This window comes from Seriola lalandi, unplaced genomic scaffold (genome assembly GCF_002814215.2).
Source record: "Seriola lalandi dorsalis isolate HSWRI2012SDOR001 ecotype SW California unplaced genomic scaffold, Sedor1 jcf7180002054486, whole genome shotgun sequence".
NCBI lineage: Eukaryota > Metazoa > Chordata > Actinopteri > Carangiformes > Carangidae > Seriola > Seriola lalandi.
In genome coordinates this window covers 173926-195273 of record NW_019525039.1, presented here as the reverse complement: position 1 = coordinate 195273, position 21348 = coordinate 173926, and the positions used below count along the sequence as shown (strand labels likewise).

At 38.4% G+C, this 21348-nt stretch overlaps 3 protein-coding genes and 1 non-coding gene across 8 annotated transcripts in view; 3 read left to right on the top strand and 1 right to left on the bottom strand.

Moving 5' to 3' along the window:
* The first annotated feature begins 255 nt into the window (after positions 1-255).
* Positions 256-5733, top strand: LOC111659720 (asialoglycoprotein receptor 1-like). Of its 2 annotated transcripts, none has more exons than XM_087175724.1 (6): positions 256-404; positions 2492-2578; positions 2802-3056; positions 3324-3487; positions 3586-3692; positions 4308-5733. In XM_087175724.1, exons 1-6 carry the CDS (start codon positions 308-310, stop codon positions 4462-4464), a joined length of 867 nt encoding a protein of 288 aa, XP_087031850.1. In that variant the 5' UTR covers positions 256-307; the 3' UTR covers positions 4465-5733. The 2 variants fall into 2 exon arrangements, with proteins under 2 accessions (XP_087031850.1, XP_023268499.1); XM_023412731.2 differs by having other exon boundaries at positions 2802-3077.
* Positions 5734-6490: 757 nt separating this feature from the next.
* On the bottom strand, positions 6491-6563 carry trnar-ccu (transfer RNA arginine (anticodon CCU)). Its single transcript has one exon. It is a non-coding gene; the product is annotated as a tRNA-Arg (tRNA).
* Positions 6564-7064: 501 nt separating this feature from the next.
* ift56 (intraflagellar transport 56) lies at positions 7065-16456 on the top strand. 3 transcript variants are annotated; one of them, XM_023412671.2, is made up of 18 exons: positions 7067-7340; positions 7490-7633; positions 8270-8362; positions 8549-8663; positions 9381-9430; positions 9881-10026; positions 10806-10977; positions 11442-11516; positions 11621-11723; positions 12174-12229; positions 12672-12725; positions 12812-12875; positions 12960-13048; positions 13346-13429; positions 13509-13578; positions 14636-14742; positions 15710-15843; positions 16088-16456. In XM_023412671.2, exons 1-18 carry the CDS (start codon positions 7338-7340, stop codon positions 16200-16202), a joined length of 1674 nt encoding a protein of 557 aa, XP_023268439.1. In that variant the 5' UTR covers positions 7067-7337; the 3' UTR covers positions 16203-16456. The 3 variants fall into 3 exon arrangements, 2 of the variants coding, with proteins under 2 accessions (XP_087031849.1, XP_023268439.1); XR_015437652.1 differs by lacking the exons at positions 15710-15843; positions 16088-16456 and having other exon boundaries at positions 7065-7340; positions 13509-14265; XM_087175723.1 differs by lacking the exons at positions 15710-15843; positions 16088-16456 and having other exon boundaries at positions 7065-7340; positions 14075-14742.
* A 2609-nt stretch (positions 16457-19065) lies between these two features.
* The window catches only part of LOC111659701 (uncharacterized), a 21132-nt gene continuing 18849 nt past the window's right edge, over positions 19066-21348 (top strand). For both annotated transcript variants that reach the window (XM_023412709.2, XM_023412708.2), the window contains exons 1-2: positions 19066-19655; positions 20573-20689. In XM_023412709.2, the coding sequence (XP_023268477.1) occupies positions 19353-19655; positions 20573-20689 (420 nt within the window). In that variant the 5' untranslated portion in view covers positions 19066-19352. The remainder of the gene's footprint in view (positions 19656-20572; positions 20690-21348) is intronic.

Sequence of the window (21348 nt, the reverse complement as noted above, 5' to 3'; positions counted from 1 at the left end):
ATGCTTAAAGTTAACTTTTGCGGCAATGTTGAGAAACTATACTATATATTGTAGTATGACTTGAAAGGTAAAAGGAAGGTGGAGAAATTGTATATATTAAAGGTTATCAACTCCACAACTAAGAAATTCTGTTATTCCGGTAAAACAGATGTTAGCACAAGTCAAATGTTTCATTGCTACATTATTTTTCCTTCTGCTTTTTTTGGGTCTCTTCTGAAACTGTCAGCTGTGTATTAGGTCACTCCTGAAGAATACACACCAAAAGAAGGAACACAGAATCTGCCGACTAGACGTCTCACGATCCACAATGGCAACTGGGACTATACAGCAAATTGAGATGCTGGATTACATAAATGAGCAACCAAGACCTGGACAGGAAAGGAGCAGGGATACAAATCAAACAGGTAATAACACACATCATCTTATTATAACAACACTATATTATACAACACTGGTCAATGTAGTAGTTGCACTTGATCATCAAGTATTTTTAGTGGATTAGTGGAATTTTAGAGGAAACATCTTTAAATAAACATATCTGTCATCCCTCTCTCCCTCTCTCTCTCTCGCTCTGTCTCTCTCTCTCTCCAGCTTTCCTGTGTCTCTCTGTCTCTCGCTCACTGTCACTGTAATAAAGGCAAACTGACCAAATAAATAACTAAAACAAAAAAAACAAAAAACATCCACTTACAATGTATTTACTGTATAATACCCACTCATAGCAGCACAGTGGTTATGGTTACAGAGTCAGAAGTTAAGATACACTTAAGATACAGGTTGAGGTCTTTCGAAACCTCATTTTTAACCACTCCACAGATTTCATGTTATCAAACCATAGTTTTGGAAAGTCGGTAAGAGCATCCATTTTTGTGCATGACATAAGTAATTTTTTTCAACAATTGTTTACAGACAGATTTTTTTTCTTTTAATTCACTATATCCCAATTCCAGTGGGTCAGAAGTTTACTTGCACCGGGTTCACTGTACCTTGAAACTTCCTGCAAATGATGTCAGGGCTTTAAAAGCTTAATAATCTGAGTTAACTGGGGTTGTACCTACCTGTCAAAGTATTTTAAGGCCTACCTTCAAACTCAAGTGCCTCTTTGATTGACATCATGAGAAAATCAAGAGAAGTCAGCCAAGATGTCAGAAAAAAAATGTGGACCTCCACAAGTTTGGTTCATCCTTAGGAGAATATTCCAAAGTCCTGAAGGATCCATGTTCATCTGTACAAACAACAGTACGCAGTATGCCATTCGTTGTGAAAATTGCAAAGAGCAATGAACCTTGTGAAGATGCTGGAGGAATCAGGTACAAAAATATCTAGACTACAGTTTGCAACTGCACAAGGGGACAGAGATCTTACTTTCTGGAGAAATGTCATGCGGTTTGATGCAACAAAAATGAAACTGTTTGGCAATTATGACCAACATATGTTTGGGGGAAAAAACGTGAGGCTTGCAAGCCAAAGAATACCATCCCAACAGTGAAACACAGGGGTGGCTGCATCATGTTGTGGGGGTGGTTTGCTGCAGGAAGGACTGATGCACCCCACATCTGTGTTTGCCTGCTCTATATGGCAGGGGTATTTCTAAAGGGCACGGGGTGCTACATCCATTGTGTCGAAGCCAGTTTAACACTGGCCTCAGATTAAATGCTCAACATGTAATTTTCTGCCACTAGGGGTCTCTCAGTCTAAGCAGTAACAAAAGACAGAGTGTCCTCCTCTACAAAACAAACAGCCCTGGAGATTAAAACTGGTACAAACACTCATGTTAAAAATGATTGTTTCCCTGACGCTGTTCGGTGGATACAGGCGGTCTCGAGGCGGCTGGGAGCCAAGCTGCCGTCAACATGTGATGTCCAGTGAATAAAATCCTTCATTCGGTTAAAATACTTTGATCAAAATCATGGATTTCTTTATGTTAATAAATAAATAAATTGGTGGAAACATTTGGACTAATGTCGCTCACGTTTCTTTCCCCAGTAAAATTTGCTGTCAATATGTAACATGTTTAGATCTCTGACATTAATTTGGCGAGTACAATGTCGTTGTAACTATTGTAACTCAGTGCAGGCGTTTAAGACCAGGAGAAAAATATGGAATGAAACTAATTTGAATGAATATGATTTATGCAGGGAAAAATAAACAAATAAGAGTTTGCTGATACTATTGTGCTGACGTTTATTTTGCTAAAATTTAACTAACCTTTTTTATTTGCTGCTTCGTTTTTTATGATTGGTAAAAATTGTTAGGCGGGGTGGTGTGAACTTTTCTCAGAAACAGTTTGAGAACCAATGTTTTAACTGATGGAAACCATAAAATGTAATCATCCTTAAAGCAACATTAGGATACTAACATGTTAATGGTTGCTTAGTGTAAGAGCAAAAGCCTGTATCTCCATGTTTGATACATCAACAATACATCATGGCTGCTATTGTGGTTATAGACTTTTGTTGTTGTTGTGTGTCTGTGTGTGATGATCTTGCAGAAAGACGACTCACTCAGCTGCTTTTCCTCAGCTTTGGTGTGCTGTGTGTAATACAAGCCATTCTCAATATTTCTTTACGCCTTGCTCGTGAGTATGGTCTCTTTGTTTTTGAAAATGTATTTCAAAACATGGCATTGTGTAATTTGAGATTTGCTAAGACAGTTGCAAAGACAACTTCCTCTCTGTGGTAATTTGAAATGTTGCTGTAAAATTTTGCTGTCAAATAAAACCTGAAAAGCATTTTGATTTATTAAGATTTTATTTAAAAAATGAATTTCAGTTGAACAAATTTCTGTTTCTTTTCTACCAGTGTACTCGGGCAAGGAATCATCTCCCTTGGACTGCAACACAACTCATATTAGTGACCAAAAGAAAGAGGTGGAAATGAACTGTGAGCGAAAGAGGCCTGGTTATCATTGCAACAGACTACAAGAAAGATTCAATGCCTTGACCAGAGACAGAGACATGCTGGAAAACAGAAACAATGAACTCAACAACGAGAAAAAGGATTTGGAGGAAGAGAGGGACAGACTGAAAATGATGCTGAGGGGTCTGAATAAATCAAGTCTGCGGATCTTAACTTCTGGTCTTCTTCTTCTTTTCTTCTTATTTCATTTTAATAATTCTTTTTTTCTTAGAAAAAACCTATGCACTCAATGTTGTAGCTATATTAGGATCAATATTAGAAATCATTAGTGGTGTTTACGTTTATGTTTGTATAGATTTGTCAAGTCATTTATCATTGTCTGAGTTATTTTTGTACTTCAAGCTTCCCATCCAAATACATCAGAATCTAATATATCATATATCGTTTGTTTATTTTTTCTTCCAGGGCAGAGTGACGGTGCGTCCTCTCAAAAGTGTCCTGCAGACTGGAGGGAGATCAACTCCAGATGTTACTTCCTCTCCAGTGAGCAGAAGACATGGGGGGAAAGCAGAAAATACTGTCAGAGAAATGGATCTGACCTGGTGGTGATCGACAGTGAACAGGAACAGGTACTGTACAGTACATCTGTGTTTGTGTCTCTATGTGTGCGTAGGATATTCTTGATGGTGAAGAACAGTTACATTCTCTATTATCTTAATCTCAACAGGCTGCATTGTACCGTCTGGATGGGAATACTGACCTCTTGTTCTGGATTGGTCTGTATAACACCAATGGGATCTTTAAATGGGTGGATGGATCTGCACTGACTAAATCGTAAGGCCTTGAGCATACTCCTCAGTCTTTCTGACATCAGCAGCGCACAGATGAATACTATTTAATTCGGGCAGGTTCACCTGCAGCAGTGCTTGGCTCATGAAAAATGACCAGGCTGCAAATTTTATGCTTGAATTAACACTGTTAGTATCAAGTATCATTACTATGTCAGTCCTGGCATTTTGAAAAAGTGCCAACACACCATAACTTTTCACTTTTTCAATGTTTGGAAAGAAATACATGCATAATATAAATTCTCAAATATAAGCTGTATACAAGTTTGTAATAACACTGGAGGAGATGTAATTACCTCCAGTTAGTAGATATTCAGCACTATGTACATTTTCACAGCACTAACTCAATCAGTACAATAACAATAAGTATCTTTCTTTTTTTTTTTAACAGAGATACTGTTACATCTAAGAATAATATTAATACACTTTCACTTCACAAATATCTGTGCAGAAATTTGTGCTGTGGAAATGTACATTACCCTCTAATCAACATAGTTTATCTTTGTGACGACCCCTGGGCTTCGCACTGTTAGTTGGACAAACTGCTGTCAGTCCAGTAATCAAACATCTCTCTGACCTCCATCACTGTATCGTCCTTTAGATTTTGGCAGGATGGTCAGCCGGGTGACGGTGGTCCCAACAGAGAGGACTGTGTGGAGATGTATCACTTCAACCCATTGAAGGCCAACTGGAATGATGCCCCCTGTGGACAAAAGCGGCGCTGGTTGTGTGAGACAGATCAGAGTACCAGTTCATAGTGTTAGCTGAGGAACATATGTGTCTGTTCATGTAAAATAATGTGCTTTTGAAGTTCACGTTTAAAAAAACCCTCTGAATTAAAGCTGATTTTAAGCAATGATACACCATAGCATCTACAAAACTGAAACATGGAGAAATAAAATAAGCAAATCTGATTTGAGAATAAAACACAATGAATTTAATAAATGTGAACAAACTTTCAGCTACTTTTTGCAACTTGGTGATTGGCTTGGCATTGTTAGTGATAGTTAGCATAGCATATAAATTCATAGAAATAGAATATCAATCAAGAATCAATAGTGCAGACTAATATAAACATTGGTTGTCATATTTCATGCATGTACTTTAAAGTTATTGCTTGTAGTGTATTTCTCTGGGGAGGTTAATATGTTATGAATATATTCTATATTATGTTATGTGTAATATGTGTATGTCATATTTTGTCAGCTGCACACACACACACACACACACACACACACACACACACACGTATATATGTATGTATGTATGTATGTGTGTATATACATATATATGTATGTATATATATATATATACACACACACACACACACACACACACACGTATATATATTCTTACATATATATATATATATAATGTATATGCAGCTTGCTGACCTGGTGATCCTCCAACAGGGGACAGGGTTGCTCTAGGGATGGCAGTGACAGTCAGTCGTTCCCCCATGGTCATGGATGACATTGCTCATCAGCTATATTTATATATGACATAACTCAACAGCTATATTTAGATATTTTGACGGTAGTATTTTTGCTCCAAGCACTGCTATATGCCTGTGAATGAGGGAGAATGTCAAAGTGGATGTGTAATTTTATTCTTTCCTATTTACATTCTGCTTTCTGCAGTGAATAGACAGTATTTTTGTCCTCATGGTTGTTTTTATGTAGGCATAATCCTTTCAAGTTTAACTACTGCGATTTAATGTAATTGGCGTAGATAATTAATTTGCCCTCTCTGTAACATGTCTGCACAATGAAAGAACTGCACAGAGCAAAAACAGGTAACTGTCTTGTCAGGAATACTAAGGTTAGTTACAAAGCATGCAACAATGGCTAGAGCCATTATTATCAGCAGATCCAGTGTGTGAGCACGACTGTAAACTGAATAAAATCACCTGAGAGCAGTACATTAGAAAACATTCGAGATTGTAATATAAGTGTATTAGAGATTATGCAACCATAACATTTTGTTCTATCACATTACATCATTAAACTACAAATTAAACTAGGAAACGCTCTATATTTCTACATATGATTGAAGGCCAGTGTGTCTCCTTTTTATTAATGCATGTAGTTTTTAGTACGGATATTTCCACCTTTGACAAGTTGTGTCATGTCATGTCCATCAAAACACATGACAAATGCTTAGCATTATGAGCTGAGAAATCAATAAAATTGGCTATTCATTAAACTGTTTAATTTAGTTGATCTTCAGTGAATATGCACAAAAGTGAATTTGATTCATTTAATGATTGTTTAGTGTTAATTTTTTTAGGTACATAGCATGGATCAGGGGTCAGCAGTTAGGATCAACCATGTGCCAGTTTTTTTCAGCATTGTTCAACAAAGAGCCAACATTTACAGATGTGATGGAAACACTTTTGTTAGTGTATTTCATTTTATTTAGATATATTTTTTCCCACTGCTATCAGAGTTACAGGAAAATTATATTGATACTCATTCAGCAAAAACAGACTCATACACAGAGTGTAATCGATGCATACACAGTAAACAGGGCCTGTTTTTATTTGTTGTTGAATGAAAGAACTGTTATTGTTTCTGCCTTGGAAAAAAAAATTCTATATGAATGAACAGTTCATAATGGTAAGACAGCAGTATTTGGTAATATGAAATGTCTGCAGCCCAGAATGTACTTAGTGCACACTATATAAAGATATTAGGAAACTCGTTGAAATTTTGTAAACATGTCAAGTCGAAAGACAGCATCTGTAATTATTATTGTTAACTTATTTTTGCTGGAAAAATGGATCACCCCAGATGGGACTCGAACCCACAATCCCTGGCTTAGGAGGCCAGTGCCTTATCCATTAGGCCACTGGGGCGTCGTCGGTATCGGCGGAGAATCTTGCCCTATTTATCATACAATATATCCTGCGAGATGGCTGGTATTTCTATGAAGGGGAATACATCTGGTTTACGTGTGTAATTGAGGTCTAAGAAATGTGAGTAAAATAAATATATTTCGCTTGAGAGGCGCAGCCGTTTTGCGCTGTTCAGTTGCTAGGCAACAAGGAACAAACCACTGAGTCAAGTTAAATTTGAGTGTAACACAGAAGAGCCAATGCTTCCTGTTCACCCCTTTTACTTCAAAATAAATGTCACTCGAAAACAATATTCTAAAACAGTTGCAATCTTTGAACTTTTCCTTCGAAAGTCATCTCAAACTTGGCATACAACCCGCTCAAACGGGGCCATAATGCCGCTTATATTAGCACTTCGCCCTGAAAAGGAGTTTAACTGTCTCACTATATTATCAAGTGCTTTGCTTGTGCCTTTAATTTGAAAATAAAACTGCGGAACACATGATCTATGCTGTCGGTGGCTTGACGCTATTAGCCGGAGCTAGCTAAAACGAACCAAGAGCTTACTTAGCAACAATCCTTACGAGGAGAACGTGTTAATTTCATCATTTTACGATATCTGGCCACTTTCAATGAAAGATGAAACTAGGAGGCTAAAACCTAACGTTAGGTAGAGGACGTAACCGCTAACGTTAACAATTTGTGTTGTTATAGAAAGGAAAACCCAACGTTAGCTTGGTTAGTGATAAACAAGTCTCAGCTAGGTAAAGAGTCATCTCTTCAAGACTCGTCGGCATGGTGAGTTAATGTTTCTGCACACTTAAATTTCATACCAGGACCTTATTGATACTATAGCAGTCTTGTTGGCCCACTAAAACCCACCACAAGTCCACGGAAAGTTATGTGATCACCTGAGAAAATTTTATTTTGTTTTTGTACCTTGGCAGATCCTCTCTCGCGTGAAACCAGCAGTGGGAGGAGAGACACCGGTGAGCATCAGTGAGAAGAAGAAGAAAAACAAAACTAAAGTTCCCCGCTTGCAGGAATACCTGCAACAGAGAGACTACCTTGGGGCCCTGACACTGTTGGAGGTACACACACACACACACAAAACCAGCTCAAACCAGATCAAGGGTTTCTAATTGTGTATTAAACCGATTAAAGGGCCACCGCTCACTAAAAAGGACGGGTCAGATGTCCTGTGCTGAGATGCATTCATGTATCACAAGAACCTCTGTGTGTGCTGTTCTACAGGTGACTTGACACCTGGAGAACTTGCAGAGTGTCACATTACAATTATTATTATTATTTACAGGTAATAGAAGTAATACAAGATTATAATTTATTAGTAATTGCTGAATAACCTATGAAAAGAGTGTTGATTTCAAAGAAAAATTGATTCAGAGAAATTAATTCAATCAGTTAAGTCCAGTGTATTATCAGTTCTTCATATCGCTCCAAATGATTTTGTTTTTTCAAACTTCAAGGAAGAAGCAACCATATCCTTCATTAAATTATATCCATATGTGATGGCTCTTTTTCAATAGTTTGGTGAGCTGAGATCTGAGAACTTGCTTAGTTTTCTTTTAGTGCAATTCCTCCTGCAGATTACCCTGTATAGCCCTGGAATTAAAGTTTCGGAAATAGAATATCTTCCACATGTATGCAACAGACAACACTGTATTAATGGAAGTGCTGCTGCTGACGTGTTGCTGTGTCATCTCCAGTTTCAGAGGAGTATTGGAGAGAAAGAGGAGCATGCAGACCTCTGGATTGGTTATTGCGCCTTTCACTTGGGTGATTACAAGAGAGCTATGGAGGTATTTTTTCCTGTGTATGTGTGTGTCTGAATGAGTGTGTGTAGCTAGATACACAGAATTTTATATAAAAAGCCCTAAATGCAGTATGTAAATTCTAAACCCGTCTAATAAATGGATAAGGATGTGACTGACAGTTTTTATAAGGGCTGAACAAATTTGTAATATTTGCTTATCATGCTCTGACAGGAATACAAGTCTCTGACAATGAACCCTGATTGTCCTGCTGAGGTGTGGGTCTATCTGGCCTGTGCCCTGTTTTTTCTGGGGCTCTATAAAGAGGCAGAGGAGGCTGCGTCTAAGGGTAGGCATTTCAGCCACTTCACTTTAACCTACATTTTGTACAATGCTATTCGGGGAAAAACATTTTCTAGCTCATAAGTAATCCGTGGCACTATTAAGCTTTTTATGTGAACTGTGAGCTACTTTCAGTTTTTTGGGAACCTGTGGAATCAAATTAGTTTAAATAAAATACATTGGAGTCTGACCACCAATCAATTGCATATATACATTTGTACACTCTAAGTTCACCATTTGACTTAAGGCAAAATTTTGTTTGCCTCGCATTCATCATCATTCAAATGTTAATAAACTATAGGATGCACAATTATGAAAAATGTTGACATATATTGTTGCGACGTAGTCTTTTCATTAGTCTCTAATAAAAAGTAAATAAAAGTCAGCAAAATGAAATCCAAATGTCTCCAGGTTTACTATGGACACCCAGAATTTCGACTAGTTTTCCTGTACAAACTTTGGTGTAAATCTGACAAAAGGTAGTCCTCTTGTGCACCATTTGTTATTTAAGTGGTCTAGTAATTTATTTCTATGGGTTTACTGTACAACTTTAGGTCCACTAAACCACTCTCCAGTCCTTGTGTAATTTATATGCTGGATCAACTTACAATGCTGTTTAATCAGTTATTCACTAATGAGAGTAAGGTTATGATGTTAATGAATTGTGCCTCTATTGTCGTGTGCTTTGCTGGCTAACTAAATTTGATATCTCTTGTTCTCTTAGCACCAATGTCTCCACTCCAAAACCGGCTCCTTTTCCACTTGGCTCACAAGGTTGAAAAATGAATCATATTTTACTATTATGTGTTTACTTGTCCTCACTCAATCACTAAAGTCACTCCTGAGAAACCCTGCAGTGTTTATATACACATTTATATCTGTAATAATGTGAGATAAACTTAGAGGTCTGTGTAGTACTTTCATCTTGTTTTACCTGGGCTCAGTAATGAGGAAAACATTTTGTGTTTCCAGCGTTTGTGTAATGGATCTTATTTGCTCACTACCTTTTTTCTGTGCATATCACTTTAAATGTCATCTCAACATAGGTCTAATAATTCTACCTTGTTGTTTCATCTCTTCAGATATATACGAATATCCACAGTTTTTCACCTGTTTGATCTAAGGTGTAATTTATGTCTTCCTTCTGTCCCTCCAGTCTCAACACAGTCACCCTAATCAGATCCCTGTTTGAAGTTTTCCTCTTTTCTTCATGTCATGTCTCAGTTCAATGATGAGAAGAAGCTGATGGGTTTCCACCAGAACCTGGAAGATGTGACAGAGGATCAGCTGAGCCTGGCATCCATTCACTATATGCGGTCGCACTACCAGGAAGCTATAGACATCTATAAACGGCTTCTTTTACAGAACAGGTCTGTGCTTTCCCTGCCTCTTACTCTCTTAAATTAGTTTCACAGATCTGCTGGACACATGTACCTTCCTAGCACCACCTTGGCAGGTGTTAGTGGTTAATGCTTGAGTATTAGACTTCATGGGCTTCACGCCTTGTGGAACCATAAAGATAGTTCAAGCATCAGTGCTGCAGACCTGCTGAGCTAGCTTCCTCTAACACTGATATACTGTATCTGTAGTAGTGAGGGTAAAAAATTGAAAGACTTTGATTTGGCAACATTTCCTGTTCCGCTTTTGTTTTTGTGGCATCTGTGGCCAAGGCGCATGCAAGTTTACTTTTACTAGGTTGACAGCAAATGTGACAGCTTTAAGCTTCAATTATATCCCCTTGCTGACATGCACAGGGACAGCTGCGGACGCCACATACATTTTGTTGTTCTTATTATAATACTTTCTATTTCACTAGTGCCACGCGGACATGCCATCAAATCTTCACTTTTGTCTGATCATAAATTGGAATTAATTCTTTATTCACTTATCTAGTAATAATTTAATAACATCATAGTGACAATGACAATAGTGAGTAAATTGGTGATGTCTTCTTAGATAAGTAAAATTTCCTTTTCTAAACAGCTATAAATATAACCAAGTTACTCATTTTGTTAAGAATATTGATGAAATAAAAATATGTAGAAAATAGTCACAGCAGTAAAGTGACACGAATAACATCTCGTATCCATCAACTGCAAGAAATAATATATAATAAGTAGTGATATAATTTTCCATCTTGTTTTCTCAGAGATTTCCTGGCCCTCAAAGTATATGTGGCTCTGTGTTACTACAAGCTGGACTACTATGATGTGTCCCAGGAGGTGCTGGCCGTGTACCTGCAGAGCATCCCTGACTCCACTATTGCCCTTAACCTTAAGGCCTGCAACCACTTCAGGCTCTACAATGGCAAGGCAGCAGAGGTAAACAGTGTCTGACTGCTGCATACCCTAGCTGGTGGTTCTTCCTATTGACATGTTTTCACATTTCCATACTCAGATTTTTATGTCTCGTGTTTAGTCTATAGCAAACATAACTGCGTAAGAACTGGTACTGGAACTATTTAGAAGGCAAACATAAGAAGTCACCATTTACATTAATTTATCAATGAAATTGACTTACTTTATTTTCAATGCGAACACCAATAGGTGAACGCTAAAAATTTCAACAAATAATATGATTACATCTGTATTTAGTGAGGTTGATGTATAGCATCTGTGCTGGTACAGTAAATCTTTGTTTATTGGCTGATTTTATTATTTTATTTATTTATTTTTATTTGCATGTTCCATTACAGTTGAGTCAGTAGCTGCTTATCCTTTTCATTTCTTTGTGGACAATAACCAGTGGTAATTTTTACCTAATGTGTGCATTCTCTCCCTCTCAGGCTGAGTTGAAGAACCTAATCGACATTTCCTCCTGCTCCTTTGAGTTTGCTAAGGAGCTTATCCGACACAACCTGGTAAGCTCTTCACAAGCTCTGTCTGTGAGTGTGTAGGTGTGTGCATACACTAGTGACTTACATGCCAATTTTCACACTCTGAATCTCACCCTTGTGTTCTGCAGGTGGTGTTTCGTGGTGGGGAGGGGGCATTGCAGGTGCTGCCTCCTCTGATCGATGTGATCCCCGAGGCCAGACTCAACCTGGTCATCTACTATCTCAGACAAGGTGTGTAGGTGTGGCATGGCAGTTTTCAGGAACAAGCAAAACAAGAAAAATATGCATCACACGTTTTATTATAAAATGATAAGAGAAAAACTGATGATATAGTATCTTTAGACCTTTATTTACAAATGCAAGCACCTATTCATCCAGGAGAAGTTATGAATACCCAAATATAATAAAATAACATATTTTTATTATAATGTATGGTATTATTTTATCAGTTTTAAGTAAGCTGAAAATAACACAATAGTATACAACACAATGAAATCCCACGCTTATGTGTCGATGCTGTGTTGAACAAAAAAGTTGAAAATATAGAAGATAATTATATTTTTCCTTATCCAGTCTTTAGCATGCAACATTTCAGCATTGTAATGTTGATGTATAGTTGTTTTAATTTATTGGAAACTTACCCGAGTTCAGGGATTCACATTCTCATTTTTATATTTCCAGATGATGTCCAAGAAGCTTACAACCTCATCCAAGATTTGATGCCCACCACACCTCAGGTGAAGATATTGAGTTTGAATGTGATGATTCATTTGTTCTGTGTATTGTAACTACTTGGCCTCAATGAGATCTGCTCAGTTTCACTCTAACATAAGAGATAATATAGTGGCTGTGTTTAACTAAAACCAGGGCTCATATTGACTATTTTGCTGTACGGTTTATAGGTTTTGCTGTTTTTTTTAGTATAAATGTACAATTAAAACTACAGTAACACCAGATTAAACAAAGTCTGTTAACAAATCTCTTCTTCTTGTTCCACGTAAGAGTTCCTGAAGAGCTTTTTCTTTCTTCCTTGAAAAACATCTTCATGTCGCCTGAAATTGATGGATTGTTTGGCTTTTGTATCTCTGTTATTCATTTTTTAACTTGTTGAAATGGATTTTGATGTTTGAAAAAACTGCAGATTAGATGATTCACTCTGATCATTTACTGTTTCCTCAGGAGTATATTTTGAAAGGAGTGGTAAATGCCGCATTGGGACAAGAAATTGGATCAGTGAGTGTTTCTGTTTAACTTGAAGAGTTACATGCAAATAAATGAGATAACTGTGAGTGTGAGACATTAACTTTTTATCTTTTCAGAGGGATCACTTGAAAATCGCACAGCAGTTCTTTCAGCTGGTCGGAGGCTCAGCTAGTGAATGCGGTACGTTGAATAGAAGTTTAATCAATATGATCCTTTTAAAGAAACACTGTGCGAGCGTGTGTATAACATTTTTTGTCCTTTCAGACACTATTCCTGGCAGACAGTGCATGGCCTCCTGCTTCTTCCTCTTGAGGCAGTTCGAAGATGTTCTCATATATCTAAACTCAGTCAAGGTTAGTGATGTTCAGTACAAGGCACACATTATATGGCATATTCCATTGAAGACTTCTGTGTTGTTACTTTACTGTGGTATCAGTCTGTAAGATGGAGCTGAAAAAAAGACTCCCACACACTGGGTGAGAAGTGTCACTTCAGATGACAAGTGGTGCTTTACAGATGCAGGTGTGTGTTTGTGTGTTTCTCCCCATGATTCGTACTACCAACAAAAAGCTGATATGCTCTTTATTTCTGGACACGTGGGCACTCGTCCTTTTTTTTATGTGGGCATAACTGTTCTTTTCTCTTCGCAGGGTTACTTCTATAATGATGACACGTTCAACTTCAACTATGCTCAGGCTAAAGCAGCTCTTGGCAACTACAAGGAAGCAGAAGAGGTACCTTACTTCAGCAAACAGATTCATCTGACTGAAGTTACTGATCATTGTATTGCACTAACTTTAATGTTTCTTTCAGGTTTTTCTGCTCATTCAGAGTGAAAAGATCAAGAATGACTATGTTTACCTCAGCTGGCTGGCACGATGCTGTATGTATAATAGTTATAGTGATGATAGTATATTTGATAACAAAAATCTTTCTGCAAGGAAAATTCATTCATGTAGCATGATACATACAACAGATTTACATACATTTAAACTTCAAGGGAATTGAAAACAAGCTTTAAAAGAGTGACAAAATGTCAACATATATACATTAATTCAAAGGCATTCCTCATATAAACGTGAACATAAAGATTTTAAAGAAATATGTCACAAAACAAAATAAAACAACATTAAATTGCAGTAGAAATAATTGAAGTTCACTAATTATAAAATGATTAACAAAATCCAGTTAAATCCAATTTCAGTCAGAAAGTGATAGGTATGAAAAAATATTTGAGAACATAGTCAAGGTACCTTTACTTGTTCAACTCTCAACAGATCTCAGCTAAGCTTCAGCACAAAGGGAGTAAAACGATTAAATGTTGAGATGATTGATACTGTAAAAATAATAACGCAAAGTCCCTAACCCTAACCCTACAGGTAAATACCACAGGCCACCAGCATGAGAATACCAGACTGCTCGTGAGGTGTTTGTTCAGTAAGAAGGCTGGGAGTTGACATTTTGCATATATTATAACGAGTGAAAAACCTCCAAAACAGGCGCAATGTGATCCAGTCCCTTAGTTTTCTCTGGCAGACTTGCTGCTGCATTTGGCACGAGCTGCATTAAGGTAAGGTCTTTTTAGGTAGTTATGAAAAAAGTTACAGTAGTCTACAGCTGTTGGCATAAAAGCATGGAGAGCACCTTCAACCCTTTATATGTGTTCACTGAGGCTGAGATCTGAATCAAACATCACTGCCAGATTTCTAGCTTTAGGCCTGTAAAGAATTTAGGGTTACTATTGCACTCGGCTAGTGTTACACTCAGCACCTCTAAGAAATGGAAATCTCCATGAAAAGATTTTTCTCCCTTTCTTGGCTTAATCCAGATCAATAAAACCTGCCCAAAGGCATTTAATATTTTCCAAATTTGAGTCTATAAAAGTTGCTGAAACTGGCTGTGAATGATGGGTTATTGAACTCTCGTCTTGTTCCTGTCAGACATCATGAACCAGAGGGGTCAGCTTGCCTGGGAGCTCTATCTGAAGATGGGCACTTCCTCTGACTCCTTCAGTCTGCTGCAGCTCATTGCCAACGACTGCTACAAGGTGACATCATCCTCTGTCTTCTGCCTCTCGTATCATCTTCGCTTACCACTTACCATTTAGTTTACCACAGTAGTGCTGAAACGATTAGTCAATTTAACAGTTGTCGATTGGCGGAAAATGAATCACCAACTATTATGATGATCAGATAATTGTTTAAATTACATATCAAGCAAAGGTTGTAACCACTGGCTGGTTCCAGCTTCTCAAATGTGAGTTTCGATATTTTATATTATTATATATTGATTAACTTTGGCTTTTGGACATTTGGTCTGACAAAAGAAGCAATTTGAAGACAGATCACTGGGAAATTTTGATTGGTACAACTTTTGTATTTGGTAGTAGCGCTGCAACTAATCATTATGTCCATTGTCTATTAATCTGCAGATGATTTTCGGATTTATCACTTAATTGTTTAGTCCATGAAATGTCAGACAATAGTACATACATACACATATACAATATACAATTTTAGCTCTGTTTAAGTAACCTTTGCACCATTGTCTTCATCTGGCTGTTTCTTGGTTAAAATACCATAATTTATTGCTAAAGGTCGGAGCATTCAGTCCTGTGTGACACAATTCCAAAGCATAACCATTTTCTGAATTCACATATGTCAAATGTATATAGCTTTTCCCAAAATCCACCTTAAATGGAGGCATTGCACATTTCATTTTCTACCTGCCTGTTTTTATGATAGTCTTATTTCATACCAATTTTGGCAGTGTTATTGATTATAGTTTAACTTGGCTGCGGTCATGTTGTTAGAGGTGCTGTCTGTCCTTCAAAAGGCTCTCAGTTTGCTCACCATATTTTTGAAATGCAGTGAGCAAAGTGTGAGCAGACATGTAGTGCTCTGGATAAGAACTTTCTGTGGAAACAGACTGCTCATTTGGTAAAGAGGTGGTTTAATCTGTGCCCAGAAAGTCAATATGTTGCCGTGGGTCACGACTACAACCTGCTGTTTCAGATGGGCCAGTTCTTCTATGCAGCCAAAGCCTTTGATGCACTGGAGAAGCTGGACCCAGAATCCAACTACTGGGAGGGCAAGCGAGGGGCATGTGTCGGCATCTTCCAGCTCATACTGGCAAACAAGGAGTCCAAGTATGTTTGTCTCATTTTTTTCTCCTGTGCAGTAGTTTGGGTCCTGATTTTTCTGTTTTCTACATTTAAAAACATTTTTCTTCATAATCTCTGTCATTACCCTGTAAAATTGGTAAAATCTGGACTTGCACATCAAATATTTGTGGTCTGTTTGAGTGGGTGTGATGTCTAAATAAAAGAAACATGAGAGATGGTGCATTCTTGATCTAATCTTGTTCCCTCACATATCCTGTTTGTGTTCTAGGGAGACACTTAAAGAGGTGGTGCCCTTGCTGCGAAATTCAGGAAACCCCCAGGTTGAATACATCATCCGAGCTCTGAGGAAGTGGGCCAAAGACAACAGAGTCCTCCTCTCATGACAACCCTCAGCACTGAACTTCACCTCACTGTAGGCCTACATCAAGATGGCTACATTATGCAGAAATCAGCAGCTGTCACAGTGCATTTGGTCATTTTCAGTGACTTGAATGAATGATATCTATGCCACATGAAGAAATATTGAGCTATTATCTTTGATATAAAGTTGTGTTTTGTATTAAAAATACAAGGTTTGAATTGCAATTATCTATGTACCTATATATTTGTATTAAAATGTGAAGTGTTTTGTAAATTACTCTTGTGTTGTCAGTGATTCATTTGTGTGAATTTCATTTTAGTAACTGACCTTACACATTTTATTTTCAGCTTTTTTTAAGTAATACAAAAATGCATAAACAATTTGCAGAACAACAAAGAAAAAAACACTTAATGTATAGAAGATATGTACTGTAGAGGAAGAGGTACAAGGAAAAGAAACAGGTATAAGAAAAACAAATGAGATTATTATTATTTTAGTCCCTAGTATACGGTAAGTCAAGCTTCAAAACGCTAGATCCTACAATTCCCACAATGTAACTCAAATGTCAGTTTAAGTCTTCCAAACTTTATGCCCTCTCTCTGTATTACAGATTTTCTGTCAGACATTTGAATTCTCAAGTCCAACCTTACCCTGATGACATGATCAGGGACATTTCCTTAGATTTGGCAGAGCTCCTTCAGAGGTGAACACAGAACAGATTATAGAACTGTTTTTTCAGGCTGAGTTGTTCCCTTTGATGATCAAACTGGTCCTTAATGTGTAAAACTGGGGAAGTGGGCAGGACTTGCTACACTGCATGGAGGGTATTATAGGTGGGTAGTTGGAACAGTCAACATCAAACTTTTGCTTTGGGGCTTTGTAACTGGTTAATCGACCCATCCATCCTTCACAGAACAGAAAATACAAGGATCTCTGTCACATGTAAATGTATTCACACCATGTGTTGTAATTAGCAGCATCAGGAGCATCTCTGCTACACTGCAAGTCAAAATGTATTTTAGTCATTGTTACTTCTCTCGGATGTTTGACCCTCACTGTGCTGAATGATGCATGAGCAGAGTTTGACAGAGGCGGATTGTTTTCATGTTTTCACCTTCATCTGCTAGAGGTGAAGATTTTGTCTGAGCTCACTTTAAATCTGAGTTCAAGGTGTGTACCTGCCAGCACCATTTGTCACATCACAATCAGTCTGGAAGCAAATCCTTGGCCCTGTTCTTCAAACGTGGTTTGGCTAACTCAAGCTAACATGCTGTTGTCAGGCTAAATAACAATGTTATTTCTCATCCAGCTAGTTTGGTTCTTTGAATGCAGTTTGATGATTTATTTTTTAATTATTGGATGAAGTTAACTGGAGTAACAGTGCACTCTAATTTTGAAATAAAGGCAAAATGACTGAAGAGGTGAAACCATGATCAGCATTCATATGACTGGCTGAGTGCTGATATTCCCAGCATGCACTGGGGCAACAGATTCATGGACACAAGTCTCCTTTCAGGAGTGTTCCTGCATTGTTACAGATGTCCTTTGTTTCACATTGTGCTCCACAATGTTTCCACACATTTGTCATTAACCTTTAGCTATTACCACTGAATGTGGTCACACTATCAATAACGCTGGTGCATGATTGTGACGTTCTCCCTGAAGTGATATAAGTCTGCTATGACAATAAAACCTCATGTAGATCTCTTAATAGACAGCTTTAATCTCATGAATACTTTCTAGCGACGTTCTAGCATTTTAATGTCAAATAAAATGCTGTATGTTCTGGCTCCATTTTCAATCGAGTCTATGTTTATTTGTTCCCAGCATCTCAAGATCTGGACTTTTTCAGAGAACAAACCTTTGTTTTATATTTTACAATGTTTAAGTATAGAAAATTAAATTGTGACATCAACAGATCCTATGGTTCCTCAATAACCTGCATATTCTTACCTAAAATCATAATTATATCAACATTCATTATATCTCCAAGAAAGTGAGCCATTTGTACATGAAAATTTGTTCATATATGGGATTCACCCTGCAAACCCCAACAAACTGGCATAAACTGCACATTTAAAAGTTTGGGCTTGTTGCTCTGACAACGGTACCAGATGAATTTTAAACCAGCTTTGAAGAACCAAAAAAATCCAGACTCATGTCAAATTATCAACATTATAATCTGGAACTTGGTTACATCGATGTATAAAGAACGAGGCACTGGTCCAGTGCAATTTACACAAGTGTGATGTGGAAACCAGGTCACATACAGAGGGAGAGGGCCTTTATCCAGTTGTTAAACTTTTGAAAAATAATAAATACTTACATTTTCATAGAGTATGGATTTTGAACGAGAGGGCAGAGAGGTGCACATATCATTTTAAGAATCTTTAACCATGCAATTGAACTTTCTTTTTAATGGAAAAACCACATTAGACACCAATTATTATTATTCAAAGCAGACTATTGTTATATATCTGGTAGGGAAAACAATATATCGCCAAGTGGTGATCAGTGTAAGTTAATCAGCTGTGTTGGGGTGACAAGGCCAGTCACCTGGCTTCCGTTTAGGATTTGATGTTGGAGTGTGAGCGCGTGCCATTGTAGAAAAATGCACAGTTCAGCATTTTCAGACAGAGAGAGGCACCAGGTGAAAGCTGTCGGCTGAGATGAAGCTGTTAGTCTGTGTGCGGAGGCACCCGGCACTCGCACACTTTATAAAGGTCATAATAGTACTAATAGTGTTGTTATTATCGCCTGTTGTGACAGAGGCGGGTTTAGGATCGGGGCACGCACTGATTGGCCACGGTGATCCCCCCCTCGTGTCACGATGGTTCCGTTTCGTGCGTATGCGCAGGCGCAGCGACCCCTCTCTTCTGATATTTTATTTACTCCCGAAACCCAAGATGGCTCCTGTGAATGTCTCGGTCCCATAGCAGATTGAGGATGCAAGTAGCTGCCGAAAAAACAACTTTTCCCCGACCGTCGCATCCCCTGGAGTTCAATTCGTATGGTGCGGAGGAGGCCTTGACATCCGTCTAGGCACCGAGCAGCCGTCGGAGCTTCGCGAAACCTTCTTCAATCCACCAATTTGGAGTAGTTTCGCGAAGTAGCTCTTCTCCTCGCTGTCGCTGTCTGTCCGGAGCGAGGTTCAGGCAGGCAGCTCATCCAAATGGCCGAACCGAGAAAAGTGCAATTTGTCACCCTCTCGGCCTTCGCAGCTGGAGCAGCCGCGGAGTCTAGGAAACGCCGGCTGGAGGATGAGGCCGACTTCAGCTTCGTTAGAGCCGGGGAGGTCGAGGCAGCGACCGGGGCAGGAGGTGCTGCCAGCAACGGTCGTCTCGGTAAAACCGGCGACAGGGACAAGGCAGCAGCCGAGAAGAGGGCGACGGTGCGGCTCAACCTGCCTCTGTCCGAGCCCGACGACCGCTCCTCCGCCGAGTTTAATTACGGCGAACTCATTCAAAACCTCCAGGTAGGATCTCCCAGTTTAACTAACATTACCAGGCCGGCGAAGCTGGAGCTGGAGTTAATTTTAATGCTCTTGTAAGTGTTTGTGTGGACTTGTCATTGCTAAGTAAAGGAGGGGGGGGGGAGTGCACCTTGTCCTTCGTGGACTAGCGTGGTTGAAACTGACCATTAGTGCGACTCAACACAAAAGACAGCGGCAGTTTTTTGCCACTCATCCAGCCCGTCGACTCTGTGCTTTCCAACTTCAGCTGCGCTCTCACAGATTGTAACCTTTTAACGAGGAACCTCCTCTTTTTCTTTTTTTTTTTTTTTTTTGCACATGTCGAGATCAAGCTTATCTAGTGCTGCTACCTGTGTCCTGTTCACTCAGACTTGCCCAGCAACAGCTCAGTCACACAGCCATTTCAGCACTTGGGAATGCCACATGCAGTTTGGCCCTCTGGCTGCGGGTGATAGATAGATGAGAGAGCATTGCTGATGGAAGTACCAGGATGTAGCATGAGAGCAAGGCAAATGTCAGAGCCGAGGGATCAAAGAGAGGCTCGCCTCATTTTGATCATGGGCAGTTAGGACTATAATGTTGTTTTTAATAAGTGGAAAATTTGAAAAAAGTTTGCAAACCACAGAATAATTAAATATTTCTTATTTGAATGCAAAAGACCGTCATGCCTGCACCATGTTTGGAATATTTTCTGGTTTTTGGATTCAGTTATTTTAAGTTTCATGGCAATATTGTGATGATGTGTTCATATTTTATGACTGGGCTTTTCTTTTCTTGGCAATTTGAGCACAGGGTCAGCGACAAGATACCACATGGAAGCTGGTAGTGTTTCAGTGTGGGGTGCACTGAAACTGTCTAACCCTGTATCTGTTGATTCCTCTTCATGATCTTTAATAGTCATTTTTCAATATTTGTTCCAGGCAAAGAATAAACCTCCAAGTCTGACTTCAGCCCCGAATCCCAACAACCCCTTCGATGATGAGGAGAGAGAGCGGCTCCAGGTTGAGGCCCTGGCAAAAAAGTTTGAAAATAAATATGTGAGTTATTTTTATTTTATTGCTGCATTTTGAAGGTGTACTCATCTGACCATGTTAAAATTATCACCTGACTGATACTGGATATACCAATATAAATATGTTAGAATGTAAAAAGTCTTATAATCTTATATTGGCTGATAAACGCAAAACATAAACAAGGCGGGACATTTAACAGTTGAAAAATGAACTTGTTAGTGTTCTCTCGGAGGGAAATCATGTAATGCTGACAGTTTCTAAATCACCTCACATATCTTTGGCATTTCAGTCGTCCAGTGTCTGCATTAAGCGAAGCTATCAGCTGACATATTAGTTAAAATTACTATCAGTGTTTGTCTGAGTAACGTCTTATAGTCATTGGTTAGTAGGTTTTTATTTTTTTTTGTGAATTTGAACTATCCGGTTTTTCCATAAATGTAAACCATAAACATAACAATACATTTGGCTAATATTGACCCATATATAGAAAACAGTTGTTTGTTTGTATTCTTAAGAGGACCAAATCACTCGCATACAACAGTCACCTGGAGAAAGCGATAACACTTTTCTCAAGCCGTTTTAAGTTTAATATAAAGGAAACAGGAAAGGAATTTTCATGTGACTCAAAAACACAATATTTGGGTTTGATTTTTTTTTTTTTTTTTTTTTTTTTTTTTTTTTTT

What these genes read in the sequence shown, in the direction of transcription:
- ift56 (XM_023412671.2), top strand. An exon ending in GGGCCCTGACACTGTTGGAG is followed by an intron (nt 7,634 to 8,269) that starts GTACACACACAC and finishes TGTCATCTCCAG; the next exon opens with TTTCAGAGGAGTATTGGAGA. An exon ending in CTGGCAAACAAGGAGTCCAA is followed by an intron (nt 15,844 to 16,087) that starts GTATGTTTGTCT and finishes TTTGTGTTCTAG; the next exon opens with GGAGACACTTAAAGAGGTGG.
- LOC111659720 (XM_023412731.2), top strand. Translation starts at nt 308, where the DNA reads ATGGCAACTGGGACTATACAGCAAATTGAGATGCTGGATTACATAAAT. An exon ending in CAGGGATACAAATCAAACAG is followed by an intron (nt 405 to 2,491) that starts GTAATAACACAC and finishes ATGATCTTGCAG; the next exon opens with AAAGACGACTCACTCAGCTG. An exon ending in TCTGCGGATCTTAACTTCTG is followed by an intron (nt 3,078 to 3,323) that starts GTCTTCTTCTTC and finishes TTTTTCTTCCAG; the next exon opens with GGCAGAGTGACGGTGCGTCC.